Below are 21157 nucleotides of genomic sequence, written 5' to 3'. Positions count from 1 at the left end.
CGCCCTGTTAACAGAGCAGCCTGAAAGGAAAAGATGCCATGTTGATGAGTCCTAAAACAGGGCCGGAGAATCACCACCAGGAGCGGGCCGGGACAGCAGAGATTGGCGCCAGGAAGAAAACAGGTAGGTAAATTACCAACTACTTGCCTGTAATTTCTCTGCCTCATAGGAAAAAACAAGCAAAGTCCGGGATAACCCATTAAAAATAACAGGATCTAGATGACCATCACTTGTGTGGGAAAGTACAGACACCGTACTCTTGAATATTTTACTTTGGTGCAAATCTTTATTTAGGATTTTTACACTTTTTAATCAAATGTCCATTTAACTGTGGTACAATCTCAACGTGCCACAAATCCATTAAAGCGCTAGAAGAAGACATTTGCATCCTGTTTCTAAGCCTTATCCTCCCCTAACCTTCTGAAAAATATAAAAAAAGAAAAAACAAATCACTCTTAACACAGTGCGGATGCTCGTCTCATAAGGAGGGGAGGGGGGGGAAAGCAAAGAAAGTTCGGTTATTTTGCTTCTTTAGCAAGTTTCAAGTTTTCATTTGGATTGTAAAGATGACAAATGGAAGATTTAACAGCAGAGATAGCAGATCTGAATATTGCAATCTGAGCCAAACAGCCCCTTATAGTCTACCCAGCCGCCATTTATTCTTACCCAATATATGAACCAATAAACTAATGAAAGCGACTGTTGCTGTAAGACACTTCTCTTGGACGTAAAGATGGCAAAAGCAGGATTTCATGCCAAGAAACTGTAGTTGGTGACCTGGCTCTTTCTATCCAGGTTTAAAAAATATATAATAGTGCTATAACTAGGTAAGAAAGGAGCCAAATTAGCGATTTCTAAATGCCCAAGCGTAAAAAAAGCAGCCGTCATGCCCAATAGCCCAGTCTTCTATACGGCACTAGACACTCCTCGCGTGGCGTTTAGCGCAAATTCACATATATTGGAAGGAATCCGTCATCAAACCAGCTATTCAGGTTATTGTAGAAGCACAGATCAATGCAAAAATAAAAAAGGAAGAAATTCAGACATCGGCCTGGGGATATGGAGGAGGGGAGAATAATCCGGCTTATGGGACACTGCGGAAAAGTATGATGAGGATCTAACTAGTAACACTACTTGGGGCCGGATGGATGAAATGTCTACACTGGGCAACTAGACTTACATTACAAGTGCCATCGACAGAAGAAAACATTCCTGGTGTTATTCCTAGCTCTGGAAAAAAGAGCGTAATAAAGCGTCCAAAGCCGGTACATTTTAGAACATCAAGAAGTCAATTGGAGAAAAAAAAAAAAGAAAAATGAACCAACATACACAGTGATCACATTTACAGGCTCCCGGGAGAGGAATAGAAAACAAAGCCGATTGTTCTGCAGCGCTTCTAGGTTAGAAAATACATTAACTTTGTAGGCCCTAGCAAAATACCACATTATATAAACCCCCTTTTTTTTCCTTTTAACCCCATTCGTGCCAGTGGATGTCCAGAACCGAATATGCGGTTGGCCATTCTGGCACACAAGGGGTTACACCGCATACGTGTGAGACCAAACACTTCCGACTTTGCACACTAGACGTAGCTGGAGCTCTCGGTGACAATCAAGCGTTCTGCATTTCTTTGCCGATCTTGTAACTGAGGATTTTGTTCCAGTCGATCTTGGTGCGGGTGACGGGCAGCTGCCGACGTAAGGCCTTGAAAGTGGTGTCTGACATGGTCTGGTAGTTTTCACTTATGGCGGTCTGCGGGAAAGAGCAGAAAGAGGTCTGCCTTGTGACAAAGGTGTAACCCACGTGTGGACCCCACAGATCCCTATGGGTTGCCAAACCTTTATATGAGTTGCCTGCTTAGGACATGTGCACACGTCCAGTATTTGCAGTAGAACAATCTGCTGAAAGTTCTGATGTGTACACACGTTTTGATGCGTTTTCCCATTCATTAGTATGGGTGAAATCTACAGCAAAACACAAATGCTGCAGATTTCTAGGCCTATGAACACTTTGGGTGTTTATTGCATTTTTTTCTATGCAGTTTTGTCACAAAACCTGAAGGATTTCCTTACACCAGCAAAGTGAGAGATTCCTGAAGTCTCATTCACACACTGATTATTTTTTTCGTTGCAGATTTAAGTCAGCAGCATGTCAAGGCTTTCAGCGTTTTTGCTGTAGATTTCACCCATACTAAAGAGTCCAGAAGAATCTGCAACAAAACTGCACGCACAAAAAGCACCAACAACGCTTGCATTGTACGCTGCGGTTTTTCTGCACAAACGGTGCAAAAATTTCTGCAGCAAATACTTCGCATGTGCACATACCCTAAATTTGCAAGAACAAAAATAAGCAATGTGTGCATGTGACTTCAGGAAGCTCGTTCACTTTGCTGATACTAGGAAAACCTTCAGATTTTGTGACAAAACTGCGCAGAAAAAATGTGACAAACACGATGTGCGCAGATCCATAAAGGGATTGTCCTAAGAATAAAGTCCATTTTAATTAGCAAAATCTTGGAATAATAATAATAATGAGTTTACTGATTGAATGTGCCGAGATAATCTTATAAATGTGCTGTGTAATGGCTGTGTCCGACCATGCAGAGCTGCTCTAGTTCATGGTTGGCACGTAACAGCTCCTGGCCAGGGAAGGAAGCACTAGTCATTTATGATAGGCGAATGTACAGAGGACATAGAAGAGGCTCACAGTTGCTGCTTTGAATTAACAATTCCCAGCCTGTTTTATCACAGGAGCGAATGTTTCTGCTAAGTCTCGGCCTCCTGTGTTCATCATTAATCAAGTCAGTGAGGTGAGAGCTACAACAACCACTGAGCTCGTACATCATGGATTTGATTTATGGTGAGTCCAGAAGGCTGGAGACAAGGCAGAAACATTCACTTTTGTGATAAAAAGGGCAGGTAACTGTTTAAGCATATCCAGTTGTGGAACCAATTATTGCAAGATCTATTAAAATGTACTTTGTTCATGTGACCAGCCCTTTACAGAGTAAAAGTTTTTTTTTTTTTTAATAAATCAATAGTTCACATGAAAATCAACAAATCTGTAATATATCTCATCAGAGAAATCTGCTTCTCTCTTGTCCAGGATTGATATTTCATTCTCCATTAATGGGTAAAAACTGTATTCAGTACAGACAGATTATCCCATCACTTAGATAAGTGATGATGGTTGGTGCTTTTAAAATTCCATGCAGAAAGGAGGGAGAAGAAAGAGGAGCTAGAAAAGAAAGAAACAGATTTTTCTGATAAGATATATTAAAGATTTTTCCCTTCTTTTGCACTATTGATTTGTGAAATAAAAATTAAAATGGCGGTAACTCTTAATAAAAGGAATATCACCGCTCCTGAAACATCTGCGGTAGTAAATATTGTATTTCCCATGTGAAATCTCTGGTGTCCAACTCTGCAATTGTTAATACTTTGAGGCAGGAATTATCGCTTAATATCTCATCAGACAAGAAGAAAAATATTTGGAACATAAATACATGTATACACAAATATAAGAGGACTCTCGCAAAAGAAACAGGAATCATCTTGTGGATTGTGGGCGCTTGTATTTTGAACTTCTGCCGCGAAATGAACGTTCACAGATCCTTTCTGAGTCTATGTGTCAGCCGATGTTTGAGCAGTTGAGCTTGGATTAGAATTTGTTTTTGAAAAGCGTTCAATGTGATGACTACATTTTATCTTAATTACCGTAACCAGACTTCTATTTTCAGTAAGCCAGGAGGAACAGAATGATCTATATGTTGACTTTTGAATTTGTGTTTTTCTTTCTGGTTGGTGAAGACGACAGACTTTTGTTCGTATAAGCCTGTAATATTGACTTTTAAGTTGACATTTGTTGTAACATTTTGTGCAGTTATCCTGTATGACAAACACTGGGCAAGTGAACAATAATGTTTGCTCATATGTTGATTACACATTGTCCAGGCCAGCTAGCTTGCTGACTTGCAATGCAGAGGAGTAAAAACTATGCAAATTGATCAAAAAGTCAAACAATGCGAGTCAACCTCTTTATGCTGGCTTGAAGGACAGTTGTTAACTATAAAAAGAGAACATGCGCCTCTAACATATATACCTCCAGAGATCCAAAGACTCTTTAACCACTTCACGACCTTGCCCTTTTCCTATTTGCGTTCTCGTTTTTCACTCCCCTCCTTACCAGAGCCATAACTTTTTTATTTTTCCATCAACATGGCCATGTGGGCTTGTTTTTTTGCAAGACAAGTTGCACTTTTCAACGACATCATTGGTTTTAGCATGTCGTGTACTAGAAAACGGGAAAAAAATTCCAAGTGCGGTGACATTGCAAAAAAATTGCAATCCCACAATTGTTTTTTGTTTTGCTTTTTTGCTAGGTTCACTAAATCAGAGGTCCCCAACTCCAGTCCTCAAGGCCCACCAACAGGTCATGTTTTCAGGATTTCCTTTGCATTGCACAGGTGATGCAATTATTACCTGGGCAAGACTAAGGAAATCCTGAAAACATGACCTGTTGGTGGGCCTTGAGGACTGGAGTTGGGGACCTCTGCACTAAATGCTAAAACTGACCTGCCATTTTGATTCTCCAGGTCATTACAAGTTCATAGACACCAAACATGTCTAGGTTATTATTTATCTAAGTGGTGAAAAAAAATTCCAAACTTTGCAAAAAAAATAAAATAAAAAAATTGCGCAATTTTTCGCTACCTGTAGAGTCTCCATTTTTCGTGATCTGGGGTCGGGTGAGGGCTTAGCTGGCGTTTTTAATGATACCACTTTTGTGCAGACACGTTCTTTTGATCGCCCGTACATTTTAATGCAATGTTGCGGCGATCAAAAAACTGTAATTCTGGCGTTTCGAATTTTTTTTTCTCGCTACGCCGTTTAGCGATCAGGTTAATCCTTTTTTGTATTGATAGATCGGGCGATTCTGAACGCGGCGATACCAAATATGTGTATGTTTGATTTTTTTTTTAATGGTTTTATTTTGAATGGGGCAAAAGGGGGGTGATTTAAGTTTATATTTTTTCATATTTTTTAAAACTTTTTTTTTTTTTTTTTTACTTTTGCCATGCTTCAATAGCCTGGGAGGCTAGAAGCTGGCACAACTGGATTGGCTCTGCTACATGGGAGCGATGCATGGATCGCTGCTATGTAGTAGAATTACAGCATTGCTATGAACACCGACCACAGGTCTCAAGGACCTCTATGGTTACTATGCAGACGCATCGTCGACCCCCGATCATGTGACGGGGGTCGGCGATGCGATCACTTCTGGCCACGCGGCCGGAAGCGCCGTTTAAATGCCCCTATCAGCGTTTGACAGCGGCATTTAACTGGTTAATAGTGACGGGTGGATCGCGATTTCACTCGCCGCTATTGTGGGGACATGTCAGCTGTTCAAAACAGCTGACATGTCTAGTCTTTGAGGTGGGCTCAGCGCCGGAGCCCACATCAAAGCAGGGGACCCGACCTCTGCAGTAATAGTACAGCGGAGGTCGGGAAAATGTTAAGACAGCAGCCAAGACATCACGGCTCCATCACAAGGGACACAGATTTAATATTCTACAGGATGCCAGATTTGGGCCCCGGCTGAATGAAAACAGATCTGCTCCACTGACTCTCTCTGAATCAGGAATACGTTTGGGGTAGTCAGGATTTGGACCCACCGCTCACCTGAGTCCCATGGATACGATTGTGAAAGCCAGGAATGGGACTCACTGGTAGTTGGCCCTTGAAGCTCTGAATTCACAGCTACTCTTATCCCGGTAAGTGAGCGGAAGGATAAGGCTTCTTTCACACTAGCGTCGGAATCTCCCGCGTCGCAATGCGTCGGGGAGATTCCGACGCTAGCATTTAGCGCATTGCACAATGGAGGCAGCGGATGCATTTCTCCGGCGCATCCGCTGCCCCATTGTAAGGTGCGGGGAGGTGGGGGCGGAGTTCCGGCGGCGCATGCGCGGTCGGAAAAAGCGGTCCGTCAGGAGCAAAAAACGTTACATGTAGAGTTTTTTGCTCCCGACGGTCCGCCAAAGCACGACGCATCCGTCGCTCGACGGATGCGACGTGTGGCAATCCGTCGCAAATGCGTCGTCAATGCAAGTCTATGGGGAAAAAACGCATCCTGCAAGCACTTTTGCAGGATGCGTTTTTTCTGCAAAACGACGCATTGTGACGGATTGCAGAAAACACTAGTGTGAAAGTAGCCTAAGACTGTCATTTGCACCATATTGGGTATTTTTCTGGGACGGTCCTGTGTGTTATTTGCCTGCTTTGTGTTTCAATAAAGTATTGCCACACTGTTTTTACTCTCACCCTGTGTTGTCTGAGTAGTATTACGTAAAAGGAGAGCGGGCGTTCGGGGGGATGATCCCTGGTTCATGCTGTTATGGCTAGTGGACTGATGAACCCGTGGAGTTAACATAGATTTCATGGGAAATCTAGGACTCGCTTACTCAGCTCAGACCAGAGCAACATCCGCCTGGCGGCAAATGGAGAATACTTTAAAGGAGACAGAGATTTCACAATGTACAAAGACTATTTTTTGTACATTAATTCCAGGTTATTTTGGGTAACCACATATTTAGAACTTTATGTGAAGCAAATGGAGTCCGTCATCTTGTCCCAATCTTCCAATTTGATTCTTAAGCTAGTATCAAAAAATAGACTATATTCCTACAAAATCCAGCAACGTATTCGGTTCATTAACTTTATTTTTTAGTAATTAACAAAATGCAAACTCATAAGTCACCATTTGAAAGCATTCTTACGTTGCAGCATTTTCTCCATAACTACCTAAAACTTTTGCGCCGTACAATACATCCTATATTTAGGAGGTGCTACTTTTGGTCCACTTTATAAAGGTGTTGGGCAAGTTTTACACATCCATAAAACACTGTTTGCACAGCAATACGTAGCCCAACACAGGGTCTGCGGACCCAACTGCTTGATAAGAATATATGTGGAGAGCTGGTCTGCCAAGTAAGATGCTGGTGTATTGCGTGGGTTATAAAACAGTTTTGGAGGTAAAAATTGAAAACCTGTGACCGTTACTCACGTGACAATTATGTTTTTTTCTTATATACACACTAGTACATTACTATATAGTTCTGGCATTATTGTGTAAAATAGTTTAAGGGGTGAAAAATAAAATATTTAAATTAATTAGTTTGGATTAGAACACAAAAAATGAATAATATATTAATGTCCTTTGTTTGCAGATGCATGACAAGTTGCTTAAAAAAAAAAAAAAAAAAAATTAAGTTTGTTGTAATTGATCTTTTGCCCAGGGGATGTCGCTTAGTTTCCATTTAACACAGAAATGGCTTCCTTGATTTTGCTCAGACCACCCGGGTGTGCAGTTTCCAGTTAGTACAATCTGTATCAATCTGCATTCAAGTATTTGCTGTATCTGCACTATGGAAATGGGGTTGGGATGGTTGGGCGAAAGTGGGCAGTGTCTGGGTCCGTTGCGCTCCGTACATTTGTTATTGATGTTGGATCTGTGTGTGGTTCTCCCTATATACTGTCTGCTGCATTTCATTAGACATATAAGACTGACATGTTCGTTTTTGTCTCATAGTAAATGTTTCTTTTGTGTGTTGAGAGGTGCCGGTATTGGGTTTATTAAGAATGATGTTACAGCACGGGCATCACGGGGCGGTAGATTTCTAACTTCCAGGTTGGCTTCATGGGGGGACATGAAAGGGGCATCTTAATGCGTGGAAACACTAAGGGGCTTCAATAGGAGGAAGACTACTTTGTAAGAGATATGCTCTTCTGTGACCCCACTGAATAGGGAGTCAATTAGGGAGGACTTCTGCTAGAGGGCCCCATCATTTCTACGCACAGCCCTTCCCACCACAACTGGGGACACTGCCCTTGAAAGCAAAACCGGTCAGAGTGAATGTCTTAACAAAACAGAAAAAAAAATAAAGAGCTCATCTTCACACTAAACCTTATTCACCACCTACAACAACCCGCATATATTATGGATATGTAAAATACTGGAAAAAATTGGAATATACTGTTAAAAAAACCCATTCTTAAAAATTACTATTCCCTATAAACCTTCACATTAAGTAGAGTGCCAACACCCAAGACATACTGGCACCTAGCTATAAAGAAACAATTTCCTTCAACATAAAAATCTGCACCAAGTTACAAATACAACGCGCTGTGATGCCCGTGCTGTAACATCATTCTTCATAAACCCGATACCGGCACCTCTCAACACAAAAAAACAGTTACTATCAATGAAAAACTAATACGTCAATCTATGTTCTATATAAAAGCCCATTTCCGTAATGCCAATAGACTAAATACCTGAATACAAGCTTAATAGATGTGAACTGTTATAAAGAAGAGACACTGGAAACCGCAAGCCCAGATGGGCTGAGCGCAAGACGTGATTATGTGGGAAATGAGCGACATCTGCTGGGAAAAAGAGAAATTACAATGAACTTACAAGATACATATTGTAACAAAAAGTATCTGCAAACAAAGGAAATTGCTATATTATTTATTGTAATGTATTTTTTTATATCTCCTGTGTTATATTACCAACTAATTTAATTATTTTCAGCATTTAAACAAGAATACCGGAACTAATAAATTGGATTAGAAGATGTGATAGCTTCTATTTGCTTGGGTGACGGCCGACTCGAGTACACAGGAGCCCTCGATCGGCAGATCGCTCTGGTGTCTCTATGAGAATGCCACCAGCTCACATGTCGGCCACTGGATTATTCTGGGGAGAACAATTCGATTGGCAATGGGAAATCCGACATCTTCCCAGATCATCGGCGGCCTTTACTCTGCATACTTTTACCTTTGATAGGCATCTGCTTTAGGAAAAGGTAATCCCTCTGGAATGTGAGCATAATTCCGATTTAGGGAAATAGAGGGTTCCCAATCAAGGTCATTGACCCGATTCACTGAAAAAGACCTGCTGGGACAGGAGTCCAATCATTTACATAGTGTCCATAGCAGCTACAAGAACCCAGAAAGAATGTCCTCTTATTATAAACGCTCACACAATTCAGGGAAAAGGTGCTTCTATTAGGTAAAAAGTGCCGGAAAAGGTCCAACGTGCCGCTTACCTGGTAATCATTCTCTGCCTGCTCTATAATCTTTACAAAATCCTTGGCAGTTTGCGCCTCCCCCTAAAATAAATCCACATAAAGCAATCAGCGCCGAAACACGGTAAGAGAAAAGCCGCCTGAGCGGATGACACATACTGTATATGGAGTGGAAATATTTAAAGGGTTATCAAAATAAAAGTTACCCCCTATAAGTGGAGTGTGGATGACTTGCTGATTGTCGGTGGTGGAGACCCCAAAGATACTGATAATGGGGCTCTGCATCACAGTGTTGAACGCAGCAGACCCGAGCATGGCCGACGTCCGCTTTATCCTTGGTCAATGGAACCGGTGAAGAGAGACCAATGCCCGAGCCCCGATCTCGGGGTCAATGGCGGTCCCAGCAGTCGGACCTGTACTCACCAGCAAGTTATCCCCTAGTTTACAGATAGGGTAAGACTTTTTTTTTGGGTGGGGGAGTAATGCAAGATTTACAGAAATCTGATTTATGGACGCTGCTCCCACTGTGCAAATTTGCCCCCGTTGTGAAACCTCCGCACAGAGAGCAAGTGAGGATCCACAGCCATGTAGGGTCACTCTCCTCCTGACCAGTCATGACTTTTGTTTAAGATCGCCGATGTAAAGCGCCATGGAATAAATGGCATAAAAATAATAATAATAATAATAATGTAAACCATTAAACAAGGCCCCTACTGTCCGCTAAGACAATAACAAAAGGTATAAGAGAGGATGTCCTAGCACACTGATAAAGGCAGACACCGTACATGTATGATCATACGTCTGTACTTACAGAGATGGTTATGGATTCCTGCACATCTTTATGGCTAACCAGCTGAACATTGCCATCTTCATAGTAATGGACCTGCAGAAAGACGAGCTGATAAATCCTAAGCAGGTTATTCCTACCCACATTTCTTGAGTGGTAAATAGACCGCAGAAAGTCGCCTACTGACTGTACTCAAACTGATCGGTAACATTTTACCAACTGGCCGTCATTTGAATCACAGGAAGACCAAAGCAAACGATGAGCACCGAGTGATCTATAGACAGATCGCTTAGCGCACATAGTTCTCAGCAGTGCGAGTCCGGTTTACATAAGACGATGCACTGCCAAGAACGATAGTTTTTTTGCGCTGCGATTTTGTCTGCTGATCGGCAGCCTATTTATACGGCAAAATAATTGCAAATCGTGTGTTTTTAACAATATTCATTCAAATCAAGTACAGGCACTCGGTGCATTACGGCGGGGCAATAATGTAAATCCAACTTCCCACCTGCTTGTCTACAACTTACAGTATATAGAATCTTTCTGGCTCTATGAAGCCAGAACTGTCAATCTTATAAGGAGGTGGGGTGGAGATTGCGGGACAATAAGTAGATTGGAAGGTGCACTTAAATGACGGGTGCCTATGCTTGGTTTGAACAGTTAAGTGCTGACAGTCCCTTTACGAGTCACGTCCCCAAGTCATGTACAAAGCCTTAAGTGGAGCTCCCATACAGCCCGGCAGACAATAGCTGATGGGGCATCTGACCAAGGGACCGGATATTAGACCCACGCTGGCCAGACACTTGTCACGACAGGTTACCCACTTCATTCATACAGCTACATATGCAAATTGTCTCTTCAGAGAGGAAGAGGACTAGAACTCTAGTGCCACCTATTGGAAGTAGCAATCCTAACAGTCAATGTCGACCCTTTAACGAGCCTTGTCAGATCTCCACTTTGCACTGACGAGGGGCAGTACCCCGAAACACAGTGTCTGCAAATTGAGATTCTGGTTTGGCTTTTATCCCAAGTCATGTGACAAGGCTCGTTAAAGGGTCAACATTGACTGTTAGGATTTCTACTTCCAATAGGTGGCACTAGAGTTCTAGTCCTCTTCCTCTCTGAAGAGACAATTTGCATATTTCCCAGAGGAGCATTACTTCCCCCCCCCCCACTATTTACCTGAATCTTCAGCACACCGACGAGCTGGGCAGTAGGCTGTGAAATGGTGAATTTCCACTCAGACCGCCAACGGCCATTCCTAAGGGATGACAACCAGTAAAGATGAGGTTAGTGTTTAATGTGGCTCCATCAGGCATCTGTGCAGAAGAACAGCCACTGAGCAAACACATACAGGGTTCTGGTCTAGAGGTTGGCCCCTACTTTTTTTTTTTTTTACTGATAGCCTATCTTTTGGTAGGCCATCAATATCTGATTGGTGGAGGTGCGACATCTGGCATGCCGGCCAATAAGCTGTTACCGACTGGAAGCTCTTGAATGCTTCATGAACACAGCAGTTCTGTGAAAACTACAGTGGCTGCGGTTGGTTCCTACAGATCTAGCAGACAGATTTCTAGTATCCTGCCACTATAGAAATGACAGAGCTGCTGTGTTCTGGCAGCATTCGAGAACTTCTGGAGGTCCCCCAGCGTCGGGCAGGGAAGCCCACCAATCTGATATTTATGGTCTATCCAAAGGGTAGGTCATCAATAAAATAAAAGTGGTGACCAACCCCTTTAAGGAAAGAGCACCCCATGCATCAGATTGTCTCTTTGATTTCTGGTGAAACACATGCATATAAGAATATCTCCAGATTTAGGGTGACCTGAAATGACAGACGTTTTCAGGATGACACACTAAGCAGCAGATAAAACATACAAGTCTCAGCCCAACTAATGAACAGAAAGGGTGATATGACTTTGCAGCTACGCAGTCCTTCCCACATTTATGTTTGCAATGCCAACATCTTGTAAAATACACATACCAAAAGTTTTTCGGCTGGAACTGGTGGCTTTCAATACATGCGATTATTGTCTGCTGTCCATCTATAGTCTTTGCATAGACCTGCAGGGAACAGACCAGTCAGTATTTAGCATTAAGTCATGTCAATTAAAGGAGTGTAAAAACCCACGACCGACACTTAACAGTACAGACGCCGTTGGGGTAATGATCTTTCACATATGCCCTTAAAGCATTGTCGCAGGCATCTCTCCAGGACTTTAACGCCGCGTCGGTTTCATCAGGATGAGCATCGCTTGCATCTTTTCTCAGGTGGTCAAACTTAAAGGAAATCCTGTTCCGAGGATCCAGGAACCTGCCGTTGCCCAGGTCTCCATGTTCTGTAATTAGGACCTACAGAAATGTAAAAACAAAACCACAAGCATTAAGAGATTATCAAGACCACCCGCAGTCCATCAAATTAACTATAAAAGCTCTAGTAGATATCTGACCACATGGACTGCATACTAGTTTGTATTTTTGCAGTTTATGGAGGGCACAGCTCCCGCTTTCCCCCTTCCAACCACCCCCGCAACATGGGTCGTGAAGGGGCTAAAAAAAAAAAAAATAAAAAAAAAAAAAAGGTACACATGTGGTATCACTGCGTTCAGCCGTTTAAAAAAATAAAATAAAATTAACTTGATCAGTAAACCGTATAACATGAGAAAAAACAAAACAAAACACACCAGGATAGGATTACAGTTTTTGGCAGCTGCAACATAAAAATAAAATGCAATGTATCTACCCCCAAAGCTATCAATTACGTCGTCAGCTCAGGCCCAGAAATCAAAACTGGAAACAAAAACTATTTTTTTAAACAAATTTAAGTTTTTTTTCCCATGAGCTCAAAAAAACAAACAAACAAAAAAACAAAACAAAAAAATATAGTACGTGTGGCATCTGTACTCGTACTGACCTGGGGGAATGATACTGCCAGGTAACTATTTTTGGCAATTTCAATACCCTCGGGAATTTTTTCCCTGTACACTATATGGTAAAAATGAATGGCGAAGTTTTCAAAAATACATCTCGCCTCACCAAAAAAAAGAAAAAAAAAAAAACCAAGCCATCACATATTAAACAGAAAAATTAAAATGTTGATGGCTCTAGAAAAAAAAAGGACGACAATAATGGGAAAATCGTCAGGTAGTGAAAGGGTTAATCAAGTGAATTAGATTAATGGACCAGCCCTTGTGGGGTGTCAAAGTGACATGAGCATGAACCCCCACTGAATGCTTGCCATTAACCCTGAAAAGTACACAGGCACAGAAAGGACCTACAGTGGGTACGGAAAGTATTCAGACCCCTTTACATTTTTCACTCTGTTTCATTACAGCCATTTGGAAAATAAAAAAAAAAGTTAATTTTTTCCTCATTAATGAAACTCTGTATCTCATCTTGACAGAAAAAAACCCACAGAAATGTAAAAATTTTTGCAAATTTATTAAAAAAGAAAAACTGAAATATCACATTGTGATAAGTATTCAGACCCTTTGCTCAGACACTCATATTTAAAGGGCCACTGTCACCCCCCACAGTAAAGTGGCAATGCATGTGCAAAATAACTATATACAACTGCCTAAATCAGGTGACTAATGCCATAACGTGCTACTTACATATGAGATAATGCCTCGTGTATGCTGCCCCGGGCACCCCAATGCCTCCGTGGACAAAGACAGGTATTTTTGCAAAGTTTCAAACTGCTTTATTTAGTAATACCTGAACACAAAACTAAAAGAGCCACCTTGTTAGAATGCAGCATTGCTGCTGCACAAGGTGGCTCTTTTAGTTTATAATGGCTGCAGGGGGGTGACAGTGGCCCTTTAAGTCACATGTTGTCCATTTCCTTGTGATCCTCCTTGAGATGGTTCTACTCCTTCATTGGAGTCCAGTTGTGTTTAATTAGACTGATATGACTTGATTTGGAAACGCGCTCAGCTGTCTATATAAGACCTCACAGTGCATGTCAGACCAAATGACAATCATGAAGTCAAAGAACTGGCCAAGGAGCTCAGTGTCAGAATTGTGGCAAGGCACAGATCTGGACAAGGTTACAACAGAATTTCTGCAGTACTCAAGGGTCCTAAGAACACAGTGGCCTCCATAATCCTTAATGGAAGAAGTTTGGGACCACCAGAAGTCTTCCTAGACCTGCCCGTCCAGCCAAACTGAGCAATCGTGGGAGAAGAGCCTTGGTGAGAGAGGTAAAGAAGAACCTCAAGATCACGGTGGCTGAACTCCAGAGATGCATTAGGGAGATGGGATAAAGTTCCATAAAGTCAACTATCACTGCAGCCCTCCAATAGTCAGGTCTTTATGGCAGAGTGGCTGGATGGAAGCCTCTCTTCAGTGCAAGACTTATGAAAGCCCGCATAGCGTTTGCTAAAAAACACATGAAGGACGCCCAGACTATGAGAAATAAGATTCTCTGGTCTGATGAGACGAAGAAAGACCTTTTTTGGTAAAAATTCTAAGCGGTATGTGTGGAGAAAACCAGGCACTGCTCATCACCTGCCCAATACAATCCCAACAGTGAAACGTGGTCGAAAGACCTGAAACCTGAAAATGGCTGTCCACCAACGTTCACCATCCAGCCTGACGGAACTGGAGAGGATCTGCAAGGAAGAATGACAGAGGATCTCCAAATCCAGGTGTGTCATTCCCAAAAAGACTCATGGCTGTACTAGCTCAAAAGGATGCTTCTACTCCATACTGAGCAACGGCTGAATACTAATGACCATGTGATATTTCAGTTTTTCCTTTTTAATAAATTTGCAAACATTTCTACATTTTTTTTTTCAGTCAAGATGGGGTGCAAAGTGTACATTAATGAAAAAAAAAAAAGAACTATTTTGAATTTACCAAATGGCTGCAAAGAAAGAGTGAAAAATTTAAAGGGGTCTGAATACTTTCTGTACCCACTGTATAAAGTAACGCAGTCAGCCTTAAGGACTAGTAAAAATACCAAAGCACAAATGAGCACCTGCCTAGAGTCACACAGACAAGACCTCCGAGGACCGCGCACCCACCACAGCGTCATCCGGGTCTAGATAGATATACATGCTCTCAGTCTAAGGGACTAAATCTTCTTACCGGGTCATCGTAGCCTTCAGTCCTTACAGGGGTAAACTGATCCATGTTGTACTGGGCAAATGCACTGTGAAGAAGAGAGGGAAAATCTAAAAACGACATTTAGGGTGTGTGACACCTGTTGGCATATACTGCTGCTCGGAAATTCCATCCTTAAAGGGAATCTGTCAGGTGATTTTTGTGTAGTATTTTGATATAGTGCTTGGGCAGCCCTTACTGGATATGTAACTTATTTCTGTACGTTGGCCCGTTGTGCTGCTGCAAGCCCCAAACAAATTGATTGTCTCGCCCCGGCAAGTCAAGGATATGTAAATGGAAAATGAATATTCCCCCCTTCCCTCGCATCACCGATTCAGTCCGACTGCCGTATGTCTGGAGTATCGCATCGCAATCCTCGGACTGAACGACGGCTCTCCTGACCAGAGAGTGACAGCTGCATAGCAATATATCACGCCGTCACTCTCAGGGCAGAAGCACAGAAAGCCAGTCCGAGGATAGCGATGCGATCCCTGGGCAACTAACTGAACAGTCTGACTGAATCAGTGACGCCGATGGACAGAGGTGAATATTCATTTCACATTTACATGCTCGCCGGGAAATCAAGGAAATGTAGATTGCAATTAAATAATCACCCGTTCTTCCTGCCCATAATCGTACCCACCTGTGTGTGTCGGCGACACGGATTGGGTGCAGTCAGACTGCCATGTTACTCGTATAATCATAGGAGAACCACAGGAGTATATAGGAAAATATAAACTTTATTAACAGAAAAATATTAAAAACCACACGTTAAAAAACACCAATAGAAAACACCAGGAACACCCAAACACATATATAGTCAATACATATACTATATAGTGATATGATAATTGTGCCTTGTAGTTATGGGTAAATGTTGAACACTAGAAGATCCGTGGCACCCCCACCACCTCATAATAGGACAATGCCATCTGGTCCACCTATGTAGTAAGTGTCACTGACACTAAAAGAAGCTCCATTGCTCCAGACCAGATAATCATGCACCATGCTGAGGCAGGGATGTGAACAATGCCATGGGAGGGACTGGTAATAATACATTGCTTGCCAGCATAAACAAGATCTCCCTCCAGACACCAACCATACCCGGATCTTACCATGCACAAAGGGGTCCCTGGATAGGGCGCAACCCCCGACGCGCGTTTCGCCGCTCCTATACTTGGCTTTCTCAAGGGGAGCGCCTTGTTTCTGCAGCCAGGACCTTTTAACATCACTTCCTGGGTCACATGACAATCATGTGACCGCAGGCTGTGTAGCGCTGTGAATGGCGGCGCATGCGCAAGGAGCAAACATTCACATTGTGAAACAGCTCCTTGCTCAGCGAGAACTTAAGTGGATTGTGACCCTGGACACGGTCAAGCCCCATGGTCTTAATGAGACCTTGAATTTTGCCCCATTCCTATAAATATGTTTTAGATAGTTATAGTTTTATATGGCCCGTCTCTTTTTTTTTTTTTTTTCTTCTGTTTTTGAGTTCCCCTCTGTATATGTTGTTGTTGTTTTGTTTCTTCTTCTTCTTTATGATTTATTATTTTTGTTTATTGTTTTAACTTAGTGCACTTTAAATTGGACCTATCGTTCTTCCCTTCCTGATGTGGATTCAAGAGCGGGACAGAAAAGAACATCGGGATAGTGCTACATTATGGAATTGCTATGGACTACTATTATTGTACATATTATGTTATAATGGTTGTTATTCTTTTGTATGACCCATGATGTCTGATCCTGTCCGTCTCTTTTGCGGTGTTCATACGCTGATGTAGGCTCATCTTTTCACTGTTGATGTAGTGTGATTATTAGCCGTGGTTAACTTGCTGTGGTGCGCGTGCGCCGGCTTGCTCCGCCCCCCTGCGCCTTCTGGGTCCGGCCGATGTGCGTCCGCGGCGGGTGACTGGGTTGCCATGGTTCCCATGCACCCACTCGCCTGTCCGCTGACGTGAGCCGGGCTTGGGGGGGTGGCGGGGGGTGGGCCGCCGGCGCATGCGCCGCCATTCACAGCGCTACACAGCCTGCGGTCACATGATTGTCATGTGACCCAGGAAGTGATGTTAAAAGGTCCTGGCTGCAGAAACAAGGCGCTCCCCTTGAGAAAGCCAAGTATAGGAGCGGCGAAACGCGCGTCGGGGGTTGCGCCCTATCCAGGGACCCCTTTGTGCATGGTAAGATCCGGGTATGGTTGGTGTCTGGAGGGAGATCTTGTTTATGCTGGCAAGCAATGTATTATTACCAGTCCCTCCCATGGCATTGTTCACATCCCTGCCTCAGCATGGTGCATGATTATCTGGTCTGGAGCAATGGAGCTTCTTTTAGTGTCAGTGACACTTACTACATAGGTGGACCAGATGGCATTGTCCTATTATGAGGTGGTGGGGGTGCCACGGATCTTCTAGTGTTTAACATTTACCCATAACTACAAGGCACAATTATCATATCACTATATAGTATATGTATTGACTATATATGTGTTTGGGTGTTCCTGGTGTTTTCTATTGGTGTTTTTTAACGTGTGGTTTTTAATATTTTTCTGTTAATAAAGTTTATATTTTCCTATATACTCCTGTGGTTCTCCTATGATTATACTGATTTGTCTGGAATAGGTATTTAAAGGGGCCTAGACATTGTTCGTGGCCACCTTACATTATGAGTCTGGGTTTTTGTGTAGTGCCATGTTACTCGTGCAGGGATCACATCGCAATCCTCGGGCTGACCGTCTGCTCTCCTGACCTGAGCGGAATAGTATGTATTTCCATGCAGCTGTCACTCAAAGCAGTCCAAGGATTGTGATGCCATCCTCAAACATGTGGCAGTGTGACTGAATTACTGATGCCAGTGCAGAGGGGTGGGCTGAATTATGGGGGAGGGGGTGAATATTAATTTGTCATTTACATGTTGCTTGACTTGCTTGGTGCGAAAATAAATTTTCCGGGGCTTTCAGCAACACAATGGGGCCACACACAAATAAAAGTTACTTATCCTGAAAGGACAGCCCAAGCACTATTTCAAGATGCTACACAAAAATCACTTGACAGATTCCCTTTACAGAGGGTCTCTCACAAAATGTTTCATGTTGAACCATTTAGACAATGTAGAAGGTGATGAAAAACCTTTTCTTCATTATTTTGAAGATGTTCGCAATAACATTATTTGACACCTAAATTAAAAACAAATTAAGTCCAAGTGCCCATTACTAGAGAGATTTTGCTTGGGTTGGGTGTGTACTTCATTATAATGCTGATAATCAGGCAATAACACTGGGAAAAGAACAAACCCTCACAAAAGCATTGATAAACACTGCAGAGCGAGAGATGTGCTGGAGCACAGCAGACCTGAGCGTGATTAACTGACAGCTGTCATCTCTGGTAGTCAGTGTGGGGGAAGGGACAGTAATCATTAAAAAACACTTCTAGTAACTCTTCACTCAACCTGAGCTTTATTGGCAGGACCAAATACACATCAGCTTTGCCAAAGCAAGTGTAGTGCTACCAACTCGGCTGCACGGCCCCTCCCCCCACAATGACCACCGTGATTAAAAGCATTCATCTCTAATCAGGTCTACTCTGGCACATCTAATAACTCAAGTGAGGAGAGCAGACTGCCAATATGTCTTACACACAGCATATTCCAAGCTATAGTGGGGGCATGGTCTTTTATACACTTGTATGTGGATACCTGATTTCGATTGGCAGTAGAGACGAACAGAACGATTAGCGGAACTTTCGTCTAGCGTCCAGGTCAATGGTATCTGGCAGGTAGACTTGCGAATTTCTGACTTTCTGGTGTCCTCGGAGAGACTTTTTAATTAGCCGACACGACAATCTGTGCGTCACATGGAGAGGAGGCCTAATAAAAATGTTTGTAGTAAAACTAAAACCAGAAGCACTGCCCCTCTCCCACAGAAGCACTGCCCCTCTCCCACAGAAGCACTGCCCCTCTCCCACAGAAGCACTGCCCCTCTCCCACAGAAGCACTGCCCCTCTCCCACAGAAGCACTGCCCCTCCCCCACAAAAGCACTGCCCCTCCCCCACAGAAGCACTGCCCCTCCCCCACAGAAGCACTGCCCCTCCCCCACAGAAGCACTGCCCCTCCCCCACAGAAGCACTGCCCCTCCCCCACAGAAGCACTGCCCCTCCCCCACAGAAGCACTGCCCCTCCCCCACAGAAGCACTGCCCCTCCCCCACAGAAGCACTGCCCCTCCCCCACAGAAGCACTGCCCCTCCCCCACAGAAGCACTGCCCCTCCCCCACAGAAGCACTGCCCCTCCCCCACAGAAGCACTGCCCCTCCCCCACAGAAGCACTGCCCCTCTCCCACAGAAGCACTGCCCCTCTCCCACACAGACTGCTGGAGATAAATCACACTCAGGTCTGCTGTGCTCCATATCATCACTCTGCAGTGAGGAGAGCAGACCATTTGTCAATGCTATTGTGAGGGTGGGTTCTTTTCTCCAGTGTGTTGCTGCCCAACTACGATAGGTCAGAATCAGAAAGAGGCAGTACACGTCCCCAGAAAAATCTCTAGTAATGCCCACTTGGAATTTAAAACAAAACAACTGCTTAAGTGTCAAATGCTTTGATTGAGAATATCTCCACAATGTAGAGGCAAAATAAAAAAAGTGTTTTTCTGCTATGCAGCCTCTATTATATCATGTGTCCAGTTCAACATGAAAAATTTGGTGAAAGGTCCTCATTAAATATAATTTTAGGTTCAACATTTTGTGCCAATGTAAGCTCCGTTCACATGTCCAGTTGTCACCTGCATCTATTAAGATGCATTATTAAAAAGTAAAGGTAAATGTCTCAGCTCCTTAAACGAATTCTTTTATTGTGGAAACTTTAAAACCTAATATGCGGCATGATCCTCACAAAGTAGTAGTAGGAGGATAGCAGACTTAAAAGAAATTGTTCTAATGAAAAAGACATGCATATTGAATTCAATGATCTGCACAAAAAAATGATCGAACGTTGAGTATCCAGAATGGACTATAAGAAGAGCGAGAAATATAGCCCTCTCTAGAAATAGAGATACCTTAATAAAACCGCAAGAAAACAGGAATAAAGACAGCTGAATTATCGGTGCTCATGTGCACATCCACTTTGTGAGGATCATGCCGCATATTAGGTTTTATAGTTTCCACAATAAAGAATTTGTTAAAGGAGCTGGGACATTTACCTTTATTTGCTGCTGCTTCACGTCGAGTCCGTGCACCTGTGGCTGGAGTTGGTGAGCTGGCTACGGCTTTCAGCGCAAATTTTCTATGTGATTATTAAAAAAACTACCAAATTCATTACAAAAGGAGCAAAAATGGGTGCACACTTTGCTATTTTGCATACATTTTTGTTAATTTCAGAATGGACCAGTTCGCTTGTCCAGCACACTACAGGTGTTCACAGTGCAAAGGCTTAAAAACCGGATCCCTGAACAGATGACAATGGATGATCATCCTTATGATCCGGTTTTCCACAGATCTCAATGTTCGTAACAAAAAAAAAAACAAAAAAAAAAACAAAACACAGACTAAATAGTTGTACAGGGTAAATTTTCTGATCCAGCCACAAAAAAGAACAAAAAAACAAACAAACCATGGATAAGAATGGAAAACATTTAAGGACGTTTCTAATCAAATTCAAGTGAATGGATCGTGTATTAGAATATTTCACTTCCGTTTTGTCATCTCAAAATGGATCAAAAAATGGAGAGAACTACTGGACATGTGAATAGAGTAGGTAGGTGCACAGAATCCTTAACCTAGTCACAGATTTACATGACAGCATGCAGTTACCTGTGTCCACCACTAGAGGGTACAAGACACTTATGTATAGCATAATGAATAACTGTATACTATTGTGTCACAGCTGTGTATATATATATATACACACACATATATCCTCGCTGGCAGACCCTTTCTGGGTGGGTTGCCTTTTTTTCATGGGGAAAGACAGTATAGCAGATGTGATTGTATCCTGCGGCTGCTCTCTCCCTGTCCATGGCAGATTAGTGGACAATCCCTTCAATGAACGGAGGTCACAGTCTGCATATATACAGTGACATCCTGGAAATAGTCAAAACTCCATGGAAGAAGGCTGTAAGAATGCGGTAGACCCAGAATAGGTGGGTGGTCTGTGACATTAGCGGATGGATGGTGGCTTTACCAGCACAGAAG

The 21157-nt window shown here is 42.8% G+C and overlaps 1 protein-coding gene across 1 annotated transcript in view; it reads right to left on the bottom strand.

Annotated features, from left to right (window-relative positions):
- Positions 1 to 264: 264 nt before the first annotated feature.
- The window catches only part of CAPZA1 (capping actin protein of muscle Z-line subunit alpha 1), a 70727-nt gene continuing 49834 nt past the window's right edge, over positions 265 to 21157 (bottom strand). Inside the window, exons 4-10 of the mRNA XM_069761737.1 lie at positions 14964 to 15027; positions 12018 to 12224; positions 11857 to 11936; positions 11055 to 11133; positions 9897 to 9968; positions 9107 to 9169; positions 265 to 1752 (exon numbers count right to left, since the gene is read on the bottom strand). Of these exons, the coding sequence (XP_069617838.1) occupies positions 1612 to 1752; positions 9107 to 9169; positions 9897 to 9968; positions 11055 to 11133; positions 11857 to 11936; positions 12018 to 12224; positions 14964 to 15027 (706 nt within the window). The 3' untranslated portion in view covers positions 265 to 1611. The remainder of the gene's footprint in view (positions 1753 to 9106; positions 9170 to 9896; positions 9969 to 11054; positions 11134 to 11856; positions 11937 to 12017; positions 12225 to 14963; positions 15028 to 21157) is intronic.

This window comes from Ranitomeya imitator, chromosome 3 (assembly GCF_032444005.1).
Source record: "Ranitomeya imitator isolate aRanImi1 chromosome 3, aRanImi1.pri, whole genome shotgun sequence".
Classification (NCBI taxonomy): domain Eukaryota; kingdom Metazoa; phylum Chordata; class Amphibia; order Anura; family Dendrobatidae; genus Ranitomeya; species Ranitomeya imitator.
Note: the sequence above shows the minus strand (reverse complement) of the source record. Positions and strands in the feature narration are given on the sequence as shown.